The 18,339-nt window shown below is 41.4% G+C and overlaps 1 protein-coding gene across 1 annotated transcript in view; it reads right to left on the bottom strand.

Annotated features, from left to right (window-relative positions):
- Positions 1–7,157: 7,157 nt before the first annotated feature.
- The window catches only part of ABRAXAS2 (abraxas 2, BRISC complex subunit), a 34,977-nt gene continuing 23,795 nt past the window's right edge, over positions 7,158–18,339 (bottom strand). The window contains exons 5-9 of the mRNA XM_003816292.4: positions 17,340–17,530; positions 15,250–15,369; positions 14,648–14,732; positions 12,661–12,775; positions 7,158–9,323 (exon numbers count right to left, since the gene is read on the bottom strand). Of these exons, the coding sequence (XP_003816340.1) occupies positions 8,854–9,323; positions 12,661–12,775; positions 14,648–14,732; positions 15,250–15,369; positions 17,340–17,530 (981 nt within the window). The 3' untranslated portion in view covers positions 7,158–8,853. The remainder of the gene's footprint in view (positions 9,324–12,660; positions 12,776–14,647; positions 14,733–15,249; positions 15,370–17,339; positions 17,531–18,339) is intronic.

Below are 18,339 nucleotides of genomic sequence, written 5' to 3'. Positions count from 1 at the left end.
GGCTCACCGCAACCTCCGCCTCCCGGGTTCAAGCGATTCTCCTGCCTCAGCCTCCTAAGTAGCTGGGATTACAGGCATGCATCACCATGCCCAGGTAATTTTGTATTTTTAGTAGAGACGGGGTTTCTCCATGTTGGTCAGGGTAGTCTCGAACTCCCAACCTCAGGTGATCCACGTGCCTCAGCTTTGCAAGGTGCTAGGTAAAGATGGGGTTTCACCATGCTGGGCTCAAACTCTTGACCTCAAGTGATTCGCCTGCCTCAGCCTCCCAAAGTGCTGGGATTACAGGCATGAGCCATGGCACCCAGTAATAAATGATATTCTAACAGAGATGTCAGTAGTTTAAGTCTATGAGGAATAAATTATTAAAGTTGACAAAATAATAGAAGTGATTGGATATATAAAACTGATAAAGCTTGAAAAGGAGAAAGCATTAGAAAAACAAAAAATACAAGAGCCTTTTGAAATAATAAAGTGCCAATTCCCATAAAAACTATTAAATTGTCTAACAAACTACATGAGAACATATTTGCTGTTTTATGATAAACATAAACAAATATAGTTAGCTTTGAGGTCTTTTAATTTACTTAATCCTGACATTTGGCCAGCTGATGTTTGCAAAGCTCTGTGGATTTTAAATAAACAAAAATTAATGAAACAGCCATTCTAACAAAGTGTTTTCAATACAGTTGATGATAGAGATACTGGCTATGTTAAAACCTAAGTATGATTAAGGCTAGAGAAATTCTAAATGTGGATGCTTTGGGGCTAGCAGAAGCTAAGAGGGAATCCAGCATTGTGAACAAGATTGTTGATGACAGAAATGATCCTCTACTTAAGCTTACCAAGAAAGCCACTGAAAGAGTTTGATGCAATTCGTATGTCAAATTGTGGCCCAGACTGGGGCGCCATTTAGCTAGTGACAGTTAACTAAACAACGTGCTAAGAATCTGTAAACATCAAAAACTGATTTGGAGATTATTACAATCATATGGTGAATAATTTATACTCTACTATATACCCTTTCATTCAAGATGTATATACATATTTGAAATGTCTTTATACATTTTATTTTATTTTTTGAGACTGAATCTCGCTCTGTCACCCAGGCTGGAGTGCAGTGGCGTGATCTCGGCTCACTCCAACCTCCACCTCCCGGGTTCAAGCAATTCTTATGCCTCAGCCTCCCGAGCAGCTGGGACTACAGGCATGTGCCACCACATCTGGCTAATTTTTGTGCTAGCTGGGACTACAGGCATGTGCCACCACACCCGGCTAATTTTTGTACTTTTAGTAGAGATGGGGTTTTACCATGTTGGCCCGGCTGGTCTCGAACCCCTGGTCTCAAATGATCCACCCGCCTCAGCCTCCCAAAGTGTTGGGATTACAGGCGTGAGCCACCGTGCCCAGCCTCTTTATACATTTTAGTTTATTTCAAGAGTAAAAGAACATATATCAATTTTATTATTTCTAGCATAATTATATTCCATACCAGTCATTGAACATTTTTATTATCATTCTGCCTATGGAATGGTGGAGTCGAAATTATCAGCCCTTCTTCTACTTTTTCCCAACTTTTATTATGTAAAATTCCAAACATACAAAAAGGTTGAAAAACTAGGACACAGACATTCACATCCCCATGAGCTACATTCAACAGTCTAACCTGTGCCATGATTGTCCTTCTCTGTACATGTGTGTTTTTTGAGCCATTTGAATATGAGCTTCAGACATAATGAGTTTTCACCCTTAAACACACAGCCTGTGTTTCTTTAAAAGCAGGAGATTCTCGGCCGGGCGCGGTGGCTCACGCCTGTAATCCCAGGACTTTGGGAGGCCGAGGCAGGTGGATCGCGAGGTCAGGAGGTTGAGACCATCCTGGCCAACATAGTGAAACCCTGTCTCTACCAATAATACAAAAATTAGCAGGGTGTGGTGGTGCATGCCTGTAATCCCAGCTACTCAGGAGGCTGAGGCAGGAGAACCACTTGAACCAGGGAGTCAGAGGTTGCAGTGAGCCAAGATGGTGCCATTGCACTCCAGCCTGGCTGTCGCGAGACTCTGTCTAAAAAAAAAAAAAAAATCAAGAGACTCTCTCACATATCCATACCACTATTATGCCTAAGAAAACTCACAATCATTTCTCCAAAGGTCCCATGTTTTTTCCAGATTTTTCGAAGTTGAGGCCAATTCAGGGCGCTGTTTCTTTCTTTTTATTAATAAAAATTTTTTTTGAGATGGAGTTTTGCTCTTGTTGCCCAGGCTGGAGTGCAGTGGTGCGATCTCAGCTCACTGCATCCTCTGCTGCCTGGGTTCAAGCGATTCTCCTGCCTCAGCCTCCACAGTAGCTGGGGTTACAGGCACCCACCACCACGCCCAGCTAATTTTTTTTTTTTTTTTGTATTTTTAGTAGATATGGGGTTTCACCATGTTGGCCAGGTTGGTCTCGAACTCCTGACCTCAAGTGATCCACCCGTCTCGGCCTCCCAAAGTGCTGGGATTACAGGCACGAGCCACTGTGCCCCGCCCAAGTTTGGTTTAAAAGAAGATAGCAGGCCAGGTGCAGTGGCTCAAGCCTGTAATTCCAACACTTTGGGAGGCTGAGATGGGAGGATCACTTGAGGCTATGAGTTCAAGACCAGTGTGGGCAACATAATGAGACCCCATCTCTTAAAAAAAACTTAGCTGGGCATGGTGGCACATGCCTGTGGTCCTCAGGAGGCTGAAGCAGGAGGATTGCTTGAGCTCAGGAATTTGAGGCTGCAGTGAGCTATGATGGCACTACTGCACTGTAGCCTGGGTAATAGAGCAAAACCCTGTCTCAAAAACAAAATAAAACAAAACAAATAAACAAATTAAAAATTAAAAGAGGATAGCAATAACTTTTTAACAGAAAGGGGGTTGATTCAACAAGGGTGTCAAATAGTTGATAACCCTTGAAAGTGAGGAAGGAAAAAATTGTGGTTCTTTTACTATCTCACTTTAGTATGTCTTTTAAAACTTTCGTATACAAAATTTAAAAATGGCTATGTGGCCGGGCGCGGTGGCTCATGCCTGTAATCCCAGCACTTTGGGAGGCCAAGGCGGGTGGATCACCTGAGGTCAGGAGTTCAAGACTAGCCTGACCAACATGGTGAAACCCCGTCTCTACTAAAAATACAAAAATTAGCCGGGTGTGGTGGTGGGCGCCTGTAATCCCAGCTACTCAGGAGGCTGAGGCAGGAGAATTGCTTGACCCTGGGCAGCGGAGGTTGCAGTGAGCGGAGATCACGCCACTGCACTCCAGCCTGAGCAACAGAGTGAGACTCCGTCTCAAAACAACAACAATAACAACACCACCGCCACCAAAAAAACAGGTAGGATCATGACAGATTGAGAAGATGAAGAACTCTTTAAGGAGTCAAGTTGTATAAAATGCATCTCCTAACTTCTCATCTTACGTGTATGCCAGGGATTTACCCTGTGCTTAGTATTTCCAGAAAGCAGTTACTTACTGTTCCCCAATTCTACTCACACAGACATACCTTGAAACGATGGACAAAGTCTTTTGTGTTTGTTTTTGTTTTTAAGATGGAGTCTTGCTCTGTCACCCAGGCTGGAGTGCAGTGGCACAATCTCAGCTCATTGCAACCTCCACCTCCCGGACTCAAGCAATTCTCCTGCCTCAGCCTCCTGAGTAGCTGGGATTACAGGCGCGCGCCACCATGCCTGGCTAATTTTTTGTATTGTTAGTAGAGACGGGTTTCACCATGTTGGCCAGGCTGGTCTTGAACTCCTGACCTCAGGTGATCCACCCACCTCAGCCTCCCAAAGTGCTGGGATTACAGGAGTGAGCCACCTCGCCCGGCCCTGGACAAGGTCTTTTGGATGATACACATTCTAGTACAGACAAATCATGCTTCAAATCAGTTGAGACCAAATGGCCCCACCCTCTACCAAGCAGAGCCCACAACTGATTGGTCACAACGAATGTTCCAAACAAGTATAGATTTACTTTGCAATAAAACACCTCCCAGACTTGTTTGTATGTGCACTGGACTAACAAGGGTCTACATCTCCTAATACTTAATACAACCTAAGGGAACACCTGGCAGGAAAGGCATTGTCCAGCATTACAGCAAGCATGACACAATCTTTCAAACAGACCGGGTGCGGTGGCTCATGCCTGTAATCCTGGCACTCTGAGAGGCCGAGGCGGGCAGATCACCTGAGGTCAGGAGTTCAAGACCAGCCTGGCCAACATATTGAAACACCGTCTCTACTAAAAATACAAAAATTAGCTGGGTGTGGTGGCACACACCTGTAGTCCCAGCTACTCAGGAGGCTGAGGCAGGGGAATCTCTTGAACCTGGGAGGTGGAGGTTGCAGTGAGCTGAGATCGCGGCACTGCCCTCCAGCCTGGGCGAGCAAAACTCCATCTCAAAAAAATAAAAAAATCTTCCAAAGAGAGTATCTGCAGGATCAAGGAAAGCTGCCTTACATTTTAAGACTCAAAACATCCATGTTACAGTAGACACACTTTTGCCTTAAGAAAAATATAAATAATTGCTCCAGTTTTGAATTACCTTCAGTCTCTGAAGTTATTTTTTAAGTGCTTCCTGGAAATTTAGGAAATGGATTCTGAACTAAGTAAAGTCAAACAGGCTCCAGATTTATTAGAAAAAAAAATCAGTGTCAAGGCAAAACAAAATGTGATTTTTATCTGGAAATGAGATAAAAGTTGACTGCAGGGAAGAGACGAGCATCAACAAGGTTGATCTTAAACTGGCCACAGATCTGAAAAATTCGAGCGTGGTAAAGAAACCCAGAGAATCGAGAATGTTTCTAGAATCCCCTCTAAGGTGGTGTGCATGAAATAACTCATGTAGTCAGTGACCACCATTTCTGAAGTCTTTTATTATACAAACACTTACTGCAGAAAAATTATAAAATGCAAACAAATGAAAGAGAGAAAAATTATCTATCTTGCCATATCCGGGGACAACACTGTTAACATTTATGTGAATATCCTTCCAGATTGTTTTCTATCAAGAACAATACTAATTTTTTTCCTCCACAAAAATCAGATCAAACATACTGTTTGGACACCGGGTTTCTTCATTTGGTATCTTCCATGTCAAGAAATCTTTTTTTTTTTTTTTTTTTTTTAGACAGTCTCGCTCCGTCGACCAGGCTGGAGTGCAGTGGTGCGATCTCAGCTCACTGCAACCTCTGCCTCCTGGGTTCAAGCAATTCTCGTGCCTCAGCCTCCCCGGTAGCTGGGATTACAGGCGTGCATTACCACACCTGGCTAATTTTTGTATTTTTAGTAGAGATGGGGTTTCACCATGTTGACCAAGCTGGTCTCGAACTCCCTACCTCAGGTGATCCATCTGCCTTGGCCACCCAAAGTGCTGGGATTACAGGCGTGAGCCACCCCAAGTGACCTTGCTTTGTTTGAATAGAGACAGGGTTTCACCATGTTTTCCAGGCTGGTTTTGAACTCCTGAGCTCAAGCGATCCACCCGCCTCAGCCTCCCAAAGTGCTGGGATTAGAGGTCTGAGTCACTGCGCCCACCCATCTTTTTTATTTCTACCTTAATATTGTTAATGGCTGCAAACACTATTTCTTCCGGAGTGTATCAAAATTTAACCATTCCCCTACATTAGCATTAATGTCACTTCCAGGCTTTTGCTATTAGAAATATGCTGCAATGAGCTTTCTTTTGTTAAGCACTACATTCTGGACCACATGTCACATCTGGCATCCAGAGGGACATTTGCTTGCAGATGTTACAAAGCCTCATTGCTAGAAGGTAGTCCTCCCCCAATCTCTAGTGATCAGAAGAACCCCAGAGTAACCCAGTTTGGAGGTACTCTATGTCCTGACTCGCCTTATTTAGGACATTACAAAAATTGCTGTATAAAAGTAAGACAGCTGAGCTAAATCCCAGAACATTTCCAAAATCTATTTGTCATAAAGTTGAAAAGTAAACATTTTCCATCATTTATTGGCACCACATTTATGAATCCATTTGCCTTCAGGCTTCCTGCCTGTCTGGTGGAATTCAGGTTTGCTATGGGAAAGGATGAAGCAGATCCTGATGAAAAAAGGAAGATCTTTCAGTAACTGAAATGAAACCTACAGCCAAGGCAAGTCAGACCCAGAACACAGTTAATAACCATTAGTTAGTTCCACTGTATTCTTATTTTACATCATCCCAGATTATTTTTATCTCCTTAAAACATAGGCTTATAAGACAATTTAAATACTTTTGTTAAAGCAGTTATGGTCAATGCCCCACTGTGTCTGCAATTAAAAAAATATGTATCCTGAATATTTGGGTATGAGATTTCTGCTTTGATTTTACTCCAGAAAAACCAATTACAACATGTAATCAGGCATTTGCAGACTTTGAAGTAAGTAAAAAGAATCCAGTCTCCTTTTCTCCAAATTCTTAGAGATGTTGAGTAGGATCCTAAAAGGCTGTAATTCACACGTTAAAACCCTGCTGAAAACACTCTCCCCTTGCATTTTGGAAGAGAGACATCACTCAGCCCTGCTGAAAACACTCTCCCCTTGCATTTTGGAAGAGAGACATCACTCAGCCCTGCTGAAAACACTCTCCCCTTGCATTTTGGAAGAGAGACATCACTCAGCCCTGCTGAAAACACTCTCCCCTTGCATTTTGGAAGAGAGACATCGCTCAGCGGGAATGGCTCCCTCAGAATCCAGAATACACCTGTTAGCCAGCTGACCCTTGTTCTAAAGTGATCCCACAATTCCTAAGATGCTCTCAGGCAGCAAGTTCTACAGTATCTCTACTGTTAGGGAATCCAGGCTGAGGAGTCACTTTAAACAAGATCAGTTCCTCTGTGGAAGATGCCTTTTGGGGACCTCTCCAAGATTCAATTTTATACACAATTGATACTTAGTTCTGTAGGTAACATGAAATCAACAGAAATATTTTGGAAACAGAAACTCCTCAAAATCACAGAAACATTTTAGCAAGTTGTGTTCCTGGATGTCTCCTGAAACCAGCCTGACAAAAACTTTGTATGAAGATGAGTTTTAATGCCCTTTAAAAAGCTCTTTTCAGTCCATGATGAATTGCCAGAATGAGTACACTGAGGCAAGGCCTTGTCCGGTGCTGAGACAGACATTAAAACAATGGTACCATGATTAAATAAGTTTTTTATTGTCACATTTAACTGCTTTGTCAGATATACATTGTAGATTTCAGTATGGCATCAAAATAAAAATATTTTCCTGAATGTCAAAATCTGAACAGAGGAGACGGTAATGGCACTTAAAAAAAAATAAATTCACACTGGCGCTGAAGCTGCGTAGTAGGTAGCTGATAACAACTGGAACACATTTGCAGATAAAGTGGTCTGCAGCGTTTTAAATCAAATGGCAGTGGTGTAAGGCCAACATAACCAGGAGAGTAGTTAAAAGACAGACCCCCATAGAGTGGTGATCCAAAGAACGGCAGTTCTAGCATTTCATTTTCCGTCTATATGATACTGTCTAATTTAGTATTGGAACTGGAGCTCAGTGAGTAAATGTGTATCCTATAAACTGAAACTACTTTTTCAGAACCCAGATTTTAAGCCTTCAACAACTTCCTTATTCTTATAGGTTTTAACTAGTTCAAAGGAAAGGCAGTTAAACTCCAAGTATTAACCTCATGGCTGTCCTTGTCATAAATGGTGGGTCTTGCTGTTTCCAAACCAGAAGCTCAACATGCTCCTGAATGTCTTAGTGGTTTCACACGTTGTGGGCAAAACTAGAAAACAAGTAGTCATTCAATAAAAATATAAGTGCATCCCAAGAGAGTCTCTACACATACTGAATTATTCCCCAAATGGCAACTTAAAATAAAATAAGTATGGTTATTCAGCTTGAAAATGAATCTTTATTCACCAAGATTCCCAAACAGTTTATTATTAAATGTCTTTCCTCCACAGATAAAACTAACACTAGGATTTGTCAGAAGATCTAAATGAGTTATATCTCCTCTGTATGAACTCAGCTAATCCTACCGTGTCTGGAATCTGTTCATTATAAAACTCACTCCTTCTGTTCTCCACTGCTGTGTGTCCTCCAAGATTCCAGAACAGAGACCATAAATGTGCCAGTGCAACACAGTAGTCACTGTAATCCATCAAAGAAAAAATAATTAATTTATTTTATGACGTATTTATTTGGATGATTACTTACTGGTAATTAGTATCTCTACTTTTTTTTTTTTAAAGGCAACCATTTTAAGTGATAATACATATCAAGCTAGTAGAAAAAAGTTGGAAGCCCTCTCTTTTATCTCACAAAGTCATGCAGACAAGAGAAGGTATATCTGATTTGTTCCAATCAGGCTTCTTGGAATTATCAAAATTTCTTTTCTGGCAAAGATGAATTTGGCTCATCATAGAAAGAAGTTCTTTGAAGGCTGCTGCTAAACTTGCTTCCCTTTGAAAAAGTAAATTTCAAGGCATGATAGTGCAAGAGGTAAGTTTTTGATTTATAGAACATTTATAGACTAATTGTGCTTAGTCTCTAATTTCCAATTTATTTTAAAGAACAGAAACTACGCTGATAAGTTTCACTTTGCCTAAATTTACCAGTATATCCATGAATCGCACCAGAATTAGGACAATTTGATTATCTTAATGATTCTGTCATGAAACTTGCACACTGTATCCAAAGGTAAAGAGCAGCGGATGGAGGCTCCCACAAGTTCTGTGCACAAGGACTCTCTTCTCGGGAGTTAAGGTATCCGAGAGAGCAGTTCTCCCCCCAGATTAAGTTCTCAAAAACCCTCTCAGTAAGCAATGAAGAAAAACAGTGCTAGGTGGAGAGTTTCTTTTGTTTAGTTAAATCTGGGAGGTCTGAGTGTTCCTGGGGTCCTCGTCGGGATGTGCCATGGGTCGAGAATCCTTTGAATGTGAGTATTCACTATTAGAAGGCTCTGTAGGGTCAATCAAATTTTCATAATCACTGTCGTCTGAATCCTCACCACTGTCTCCAGCTGCTCTGTGGGGAGGAGGAAGGTCAGCCCCACTTCCAGGATACTTCAGTCCGGCACTGGTGGAAGCATAATTGGAAGAGCCCACAGCTTGAGGTCGAGGCATAAAGACACTCCTTTCCATGCGAGAGTGGCTCAAAGTACTTTCTTGATTGTTTGGGTGAAAATCAGAGTAAGGGGGAGGAGGATCCGAGGCCTCTGCATCTCCAAGTGTACTTCTGCCTTCAGCTGCAAACCCAGAGGACGGCATCCGAGGACTGAACGCTGGGTCCAAGCTTTCAGACGGCATCTGTCTGCTTAACACTGCCTGCTGCAATCCTGGATGAAAACAAAGAATATTCTAACACTTTCTAGATTCTCACAGCTTTTCATCTCAATGTATAACATGGCCAACCTGAATGTTCTGGAAAATAGCAGTGAGGCAATGAAGCTGACTGTCACTATTAATTATTTTACAATTGCATAGTACTTGATAATTTACAAGGTATTTCCCTACACATTAATTCATTTAAGGCCATGACAAATTTCTGAAGTGTTATAATTATCGTTATTATTACTGTTTCCATTATAGATGCAAAGAAACCAGAGTTCTGAAAGGTGAGGTGATGTGACTAAGCGGACAGCTGGAAGTGGGCCTGAGACTCAGAATGCCGGCTCTGTCGCTCCACAACCTGTGCTGGTTCCCTGGCGTGGGGCTTGCTGTGTCACACTGTGGGACCCAAAGGTTGAAATGGAAACGTTCTGTACACGGAATGGAAATGTGAGATTCTTTCTTTGGCAGCCTCCTATCAAAAAACCGATTTCTTTATAGCTACCTGTCATAATATACCTCTTTCATAATACACTTACACACCTTAAATAATAATACACTTATACGCCTTTATAGCTACCTGTCATAATACACTTATATACCTTAAAACTTTAAAAACCCTATCTTAAGTAGATACTGAACCACAGTTTTACTCTATTTTTATTAGTGTTGTGAAAGAACCCACATAATCCATATAGCCTTGAAAGTTTTTGTAGGTAACATTTCAATTTTTAAAAAATATTATAAAACTGATACAGAGTCATACAATATTTAGAATATTTAGAAAGGAAAAAAGAAAATAAAAGCTGCCCACAATTCCATCATCCCAATAACACTGTCAGGATGAAAAGGGCACAGGCTTTCAAGCGAAGAGAACTAAATTGTAAGTATCAGACCCTCACTTCCTTGCTGTGTTACAGAAGTCACTAATCCTTGCTGAACTCCAGTTTTATTATCCAGCTTTGGGTGTTTGTCTGTACATGTATATAAAACACGGCTGACATTACCTGGTTTACACTGTTTTATATCCTAGTTTTCTGTTTGTTGAGACAGGGTCTCACTCTGTCACCCAGGCTGGAGTGCAGTGACACAATCACGGCTCACTGCAGCCTTGACCTGTCAGGCTCAGGTGATTCTCCCACCTCAGCCTCCCAAGAAGCTGGGACTAGAGGTGCATGCCACCATGCCTGGCTTTTTTTTTTTTTGAAGTAGAGATGGGGTTTTGCCATGTTGCGCAGGCTGGTCTTGAACTCCTGGGCACCAGTGATCCACCTGCCTCGGCCTCCCAAAGTGCTGAGATTACAGGCGTGAGCCACCATGGTTGGCCTAGTTTTTCTTTCTTTCTTTTTTTTTTTTTTTTTTTTTGAGACAGAGTCTTGCTCTGTTGCCCAGGCTGGAGTGCAGTGGTGTGATCTCGGCTCACTGCAACCTCCGCCTCCTGGGTTCAAACGATTCTCCTGCCTCAGCCTCCCGAGTAGCTGGGATTACAGGTGCCTGCCACCACGCCCAGCTAATTTTTGTATTTTTAGTAGAGACAGGATTTCACCATGTTGGTCAGGCTGGTCTTGAACTCCTGACCTCGTGATCCACCCGCTTTGGTCTCCCAAAGTGCTGGGATTACACGTGTGAGCCAGCATGCCCGGCCTCTTTATTTTATTTTATTTTTTTTGAGACAGTCTCACTCTGTTGCCCAGGCTGGAGTGCAGTGGTGTGATCTCGGCTCACTGCAACCTCCGCCTCCTGGGTTCAAACGATTCTCCTGCCTCAGCCTCCCGAGTAGCTGGGATTACAGGTGCCTGCCACCACGCCCAGCTAATTTTTGTATTTTTAGTAGAGACAGGATTTCACCATGTTGGTCAGGCTGGTCTCGAACTCCTGACCTCGTGATCCACCCGCTTTGGTCTCCCAAAGTGCTGGGATTACACGTGTGAGCCAGCATGCCCGGCCTCTTTATTTTATTTTATTTTTTTTGAGACAGTCTCACTCTGTTGCTCAGGCTGGAGTGCAGTGGTATGATCTTGGCTCACTGCAACCTCCACCTCCCAGGTTCAAGAATTCTCCTGCCTTGGCCTCCCTAGTAGCTGGGATTACAGGTGCACGCCACCATGACCAGCTAATTTTTGTATTTTTAGTACAGACGAGGTATCACCACTTTGGCCAGGCTAGTCTTGAACTCCTGACCTCAGGTGATCTGCCTGCCTCGGCCTCCCAAAGTGGTGGGATTACAGGCGTGAGCCACCGCGCCCAGCCCTATCTGTATTTCTGATTATTTCTAGAAAAATGTAACAGTAAATCAGACTGTTATATTTGCCTGGAAACATAAATTACATTTTAACTGGATTATATATATTCTTATTAAATTAGAAAAGTTTAGCCCTAACCTTATCTTTTACACTTGACATTATCTGCCATACATTTATAAATTTTACACACAGATATTAATTCTGGTGGTGTTACAGCAAACATGGCTGTTATGCTGGAATTATTAGGTTTATGAGCCTAATTCTCATTCAGTCAGTTTGTTCCTTAGCCTAATGGTGTCTATTCATCCATGGCTACCAAAACTAGACATTTAAAACCTTTACTAAGACCAGACTTAAAGCTAAAAGAATATTTGGTAGCTCCTCTATGAGGCTATATTAAAACAGGACACAGACTGGGTGTGGTGGCGGCTCACGCCTGTAATCCCAGCACTTTGGGAGGCTGAGGCGGGTAGATCACCTGAGGCCGAGACCAGCCTGGCCAACATGGTGAAACCACATCTCTACTAAAAAAACAAGAAAAAAAAAATACAAAAATTAGCTGGGCATGGTGGCAGACACCTATAGTCCCAGCTACTCAGGAGACTGAGGCAGGAGAATCGTTTGAACCCAGGAGGTGGAGGTTGCAGTGAGCCAAGATCACGCCACTGACTCCAACCTGGGTGACAGAGGGAGATTCTGTCTTAAAAAAACAAAAAACAAAAAAGACAGGACACAGTGCCTACCTGCTGGACATGCCAGGGTGGTTAACTTAGTAACAACCACCACATTCACTATAACTAGATCCGATTGTCAATATATACACAAATCTGTATCAATAACTTCTTGGGATTTATTCTAATTTCCACTTCAGCTTTTCTACCTTTCGTCTTCGTTTTCTTCAAGTGTCAGAGAATTGAGGGGCTACTATGAAAAACAGCACTTGCCCTCCAGAGAAGCTGAACAAGAGACTGCTCTGCCCCAGCCAGGCTAATCTGAGACTTGATGAGCGTAGAAAGAGGCACATAATTTATTGTATAGTATAATCTGATGTTTAAAACAACATTTCCCTGATACTGAATGGTAAAATTAATAAGAAACTTACTTCTTTCTTGTTCCTTTTCATTTTTCCTCTGAGTGATTTGTCTTCTTAATTTGTTCACTTCCGCCTGACAAGATTCAACAACTCGCTCACTCTTTTCAACATCTGCACACACTGCCTGAGGAAAAAAATGACAACGAGGTTAGCTTCAAGTTCAAGCACAAGGCATTCCATAAATTCAGCACTGATTACAACTCTAGGAAAAGTCCAGATGGTTTATTGAGTTAAAAAGCAGCCACATAAGGTAGAACAAAATCATGAAAGCCCAAAAGACTAGAATTGTTATTATTCACTGATTTGCTTTAATTTTAAGATGATTATGCTATTTAGCTTATAAATTCTTGACCAATTAGGGTAAGATAGGAAAGATCTACTCTTTCCTTTGATTAATCATTTTTATTGAAATGAAAAGGGAACTCTTGGTACCAGTTTAGCATACAAAGGAAGAACAAAAGATAAGACAGGAATAAGATGCTTTCAACTTTTATTTATTACCAACATTCAAAAAATCAGATAAGACAATTTAACAGAAAATATTTTTAAAGAAAAGCTGAAAAAAGTTTCAAAGTCAAGGTTTAATAAAAGATAGCTATCTGAGACTACATCTGTGTAATTTAGCTATTTATAATCCTGAGAACACTCTATGTGATTTGGTATTTTCAAAGCAGGCCTTATTCAATCAACAATGAAATATAACAGCCACTTTTGGCCAGTGCTGATATTCTGAAAAGGGCATGGTCATGAATTCAGGACAAAAAGCTATTTTCCACTGCAAGTTCCTTCCATAGCAGAAATACCAGAAGCTTCCAGAAAGTAGGCTGGTGACCAGTGAGTCTGTATAAAGTTCCCTATTCTGGTAGGTGCGCAGTGGCCCTAATTTGGAACACTAGACTGGAAATGGCTCTTACATGCTTCTCCCTTTGCCCCGGGCTGAACTCAGCCTGTTTTCCTCTTTTTCAGTATCTGCCTTCATTCCTCTTTTTACTCACTGAGGCCTTCATCCTTTTTATTTTTATATTTTAGAGATGAGGTCTCACTCTGTTACCTGGGTTGGAGTGCAGTGGCACAATTGTAGCTCACTGCAGCCTTGACCTCCTGTACTCAAGCAATCCTCCTTCCTCAGCTTCCCAAGTAGCTGAGGACTACAGGTGCATGCTGCCACACCTGGCTAATTTTTAACTATTTTGTAGAAATAGGGTCTCATTATGTTGCCCAGGCTGATCTCGAACTCCTTGGCTCAAGCGACCCTCTTGCCTAGGCCTCCCAAAATGCTGGGATGACAGGTGTGAGCCACCATGCCGGGCCAAAGCCTTTTTCCTTAAAGTCAGGCTTTCTCCAGGTCTGGGAGAGCTTCATCAACTTTACCACTTTCTTTGCTGTACTCAAAGGCCAGTTCAAAGGCTCTTTTGTTCTTAGGTTTTAGAGCAAACTACTCCTAAGAACACAGCGGGGATGATGAAAAGAATGTGGGAAAGTATCGTTAGCACCGAGCTCAGTATTTGGCTCACAGGAGATGTTTCCATTGATGTCTGTTGCATAAATGACTAGGAGTGAACAGGCTCTGCCGAGATCCTCCCACTCGATGGAGGCAGCTGGGGGCAAAGTGAGTGAACTAGGATGAAGAAGCAGAGATGCAACCAGTTATGGCTGCCTTTTGATATTGCCTCTACTTAGAATATAACTGATGGAGACAGCTATGTTCTTAGCAAGCCCTTCTACATTTTCCTAGAAAAACTACTATCACAAATGGGGCTGTAAGTATTTGAAACAGTAGTATTAACAATCTACTTCAGGCACAGAGTGAGTGAGCCAGGCTTCTGCAAGACGGCATGAATCATTATTCCACAGCTTGACTCTGTTCTGGGAAAGCAGATTCTGACTTTCGGATCCTAACTCTATTTGTCAGTTGGAAGATAATTCAAAATTAAAGTAGAATTAAAAGCTTTTGGGCAAGACAAATAAGATGAAAACTAATAAATAAATCAGTTACCTGAACTTTCTCCTGAAGTGCATTATAAACCTGATAAATCGCCCTGATGTCTTTCATCACTCCATCCTTGTCAAAAAAGTCAGTACTGGAAGACAAACAGAAAAAAGATGCCTCAAGGTTATCATAACTGCGGTGAAATGGAAAGGCATTTTTCCTGCCTCTTCCACTTTATTGTTTAAATGCTGTGACTCCGAGGTGACAGTGTTTAAGGAATAATGCCCATACCACAAGAATTACAGAAGAGAAATTTAAAAAACCCATGTTACCAAGATCATTTAAAAAATAATAAAAAGCTATGTATTTTTCAGTGACTATGTTTAGCTTTTAGAACCTCAGAAATAATACTCTATCCAAAACTTTTGTATCAATTACAAAAAATATTGTGGCAAATGATTTAAAAAATTCATAAAAGTAAACTATCTTTTCAACAAGAACAAAATTTTGATATATGCTGGTGGTATCTAGACAATTACCTTACTGTATTCTTCAATTTTAATCATATCAAACTTGGTTTTACATTTTTCCATACACCTTTTAAATGTTATTAACAAAAGAAATATTGCTGACAAAAGAAAAAACTAGCACTTTATCTTTCAACTTACCCATGTTCTTTAATCACTTTGGCATAACTCTGAGAAGTATTTGGCACTGAAGACACTTTGTACTCTTGCTGGCTAGTATTTCCTAGATTGGGAATAGCGAGTGATATCCTCTGATTATACCTATGGGAAAAATTCAGAAAGAGATCATGTTAAATGTACCATTCTATCATATTCAAGTGAGATTGACAGTCTAAAAAAAAAAGGGCTGGGTGTGGTGGCTCACACCTCTAATCTCAGCACTTTGGGAGGCCGAGGCAGGCAGATCACCTGAGGTCAGGAGTTCGAGACCAACGCCAGCCTGGCCAACATGGTGAAACCCTGTCTCTACTAAAAATAAAAAAAAATTAGCCGGGCATGGTGGTGCACACCTGTAGTCTCAGCTACTCGGGAGGCTGAGGCAGGAGAATCACTTGAACCCAGGAGGCGGAGGTTGCAATGAGCCAAGATTGTGCCACTGCACTCCAGCCTGGGCAACAGCAAGACTGTATCTCTAAATAAATAAATAAATAAATAATTTTTTAAAAAGGGCATGCGTGGTGGCATGTGCCTATAGTCCCAGCTACTTAAGAGGCTGAGGTGACAGGATCAGGAGTTCAAGGTGGCAGTGAAATATGATAGTGCCACTGTACTCCAGCCTGGTGACAGGGTAAGACCCTGTCTCCAAAATAATAGTAATAATAAAATTAAAATAAATAAAAGTAATTAACTAAAACAAGAATGGGGCTTGGTGATAGGAGTCTTAGTTGCTGACATTGGTAAACTAACAGGAAGGTCTCACGGAGCACCTCCTTCTACAGACAACCCAAGGATACATGAATTAGTAATGTTTTCCCTTCTGTAAAGTAAAACCTTGCTTATCAACTCCTTGAGAGCACAGGTCATGCCTTACACATCTTTTGTATACTCACAGTGACTGACACAATGCTGAGCCTGTCGTAAGTGCTCAAGAGATACCCACAGATTACATAATGAAATCTTATAAAAACCTTTTTAACAATTAACAATTATTTTCACTGATGTCAATTTAATTTATTCTACAACAAATAAACTTCCAGAGGGAAACCATTTTGCTGTTTACAAACATGATCATATAATCATGGGGTGTTTTTTTTGTTTTTTGGTTTAACAAGTTCACAATGCAAAACCCTTGTTAACCAGCAGGTGGATCAATTTCACAATTTTGTATTTGAAATTTATGTTTCAAAATTATAATCAGACTTCCACAGCAATAAAACTGCATTTCCACATAGTGGATTATGGAGAAGCAAATGATGATTTCCAGCTATTTATTCCTTATAAGAATTTATGCATAATAAACATGTCTTGTTAATGCTTCTTGATCCAAAAACAATTTTATGTAAATAACTGACAAGAAAAATACCTTCTGTAACCACAAAAAGAGCTAAAGGGAATAATACAAGTTTTTATTTAAAGATGCATAAAGTTTTGGGAGGCCGAGGCAGGTGGATCACCTGAGGTCAGGAGTTCAAAACCAGCCTGGCCAACATGGGCAAAACCCCGTCTCTACTAAAAATACAAAAAAATTAGCCAGCATGGTGGTGTGTGCCTGTAATCCCAGCTACTCGAGAGGCTAAGGCAAGAGTATCGCTTGAACCTGGGAAGCAGAGGTTGCAGTGAGCCGAGATTGCACCACTGCACTCCAACCTGAGTGACAGAGCTGGACTCCGTCTCAAAAAAAAAAAAAAAGCATAAAATGCACTATAATGCACATTTTTGAAGTCACGAATCTCAATGACTTGTACCAACATCCTTTTTTTTTTTTTGAGATGGATTCTTGCTCTGTTGCCAGGCAGGAGTGCAGTGGCACAATCTCGGCTCACTGCAACCTCTGCCTCCAGGTTCAAGCGATTCTTCTGCCTCAGCCTCCCGAGTAGCTGGGAATACAGCCACGTGCCACCACACCCAGCTAATTTTTGAATTTCACCATGTTGGCCAGGATGGTCTCAATCTCTTGACCTCATGATCCATCCGCCTCAGCCTTCCAAAGTGCTGGGATTACAGGCGTGAGCCACCACGCCTCGTCCCAACGTCCTTCTTATATGTGAGGCAGATGGAAAAGCAAGCTTTACCTTCTATTTGGTCTGAAGAGCACATATTCTAAAGCGTGAGTGGAATTGTTGGCAGTGGAGATGAAGCTGAAGAGAAGAAAGACGAGGTCGGGCACGCCGAGGATGCGGGTGAGCTGCTTGTGAAGAACCTGCTCTCTGTAGGACATCTGCTGCTGCGTATTGCGCCGGAATCTGTACCACCCAATGACTTTCTGAAAGAAAAGTGTGAAAAGTTGCATGAAATCTTACAAATTTAATTCTGAATGTATCCATACAAACACACATGCACAAATGTTCATAGCAGCTTTATGTGCAAAAGCCCCACCCTGGAACAACCCAAGCGTCCATGAGCAGGAGCATGGATAAACAGACTGTGCTTCAGGCATATGCTGGAATCCTACTTAGTGATAAAAAGGAACATGAATGAGTCCCAAAATAACTATCCTGAGTGAAAGAAGCTAGACACCTCCTCACTAAAAGAAGTATAGGTTATAGGATTCTATTTATACAAAATTCTAGAACATGAAAACTAATCTAGTGACATAAAGAAGATCAGTGGTTAACAGGAATGGGGGGAGAAGGCAGGACTGGAAAGGCACGAGGAAGCTTTTGTAGGTGAAGGAGATGCTCATTATCTTAATATGGTGATGGTTTCACAAGTTTACACATACATCAAACTTCTAAGAGCATACATTTGAGATATGTGTTATATGTCAATTTTACCTCAATAAATCTATTTTAAAAGTTTAGCTTTTTCAGCTCTAACTATAGCATAACTAAACTGGCTAATGAAACTGTTATGCACTCTGGAAGAATACTTCTCATAATGTGATTTATTGGTCATCAGGAAGACAGATGACTTCAGAGATATCTGAAAGACTGCTAAAGTGCAGATTCCTGGACCCCATCCCTAAAGTGCAGATTCCTGGACCCCACCCAAATCTGCAGAATCAGAACCTCTCAAGATAGAGCCAGGAATCTGAATTTAAGTAAGTTTCTGAATTTTTCTTTTGCATACTGA

Source organism: Pan paniscus, chromosome 8, assembly GCF_029289425.2.
Source record: "Pan paniscus chromosome 8, NHGRI_mPanPan1-v2.0_pri, whole genome shotgun sequence".
Taxonomy (NCBI): Eukaryota; Metazoa; Chordata; class Mammalia; order Primates; family Hominidae; genus Pan; species Pan paniscus.
Note: the sequence above shows the minus strand (reverse complement) of the source record. Positions and strands in the feature narration are given on the sequence as shown.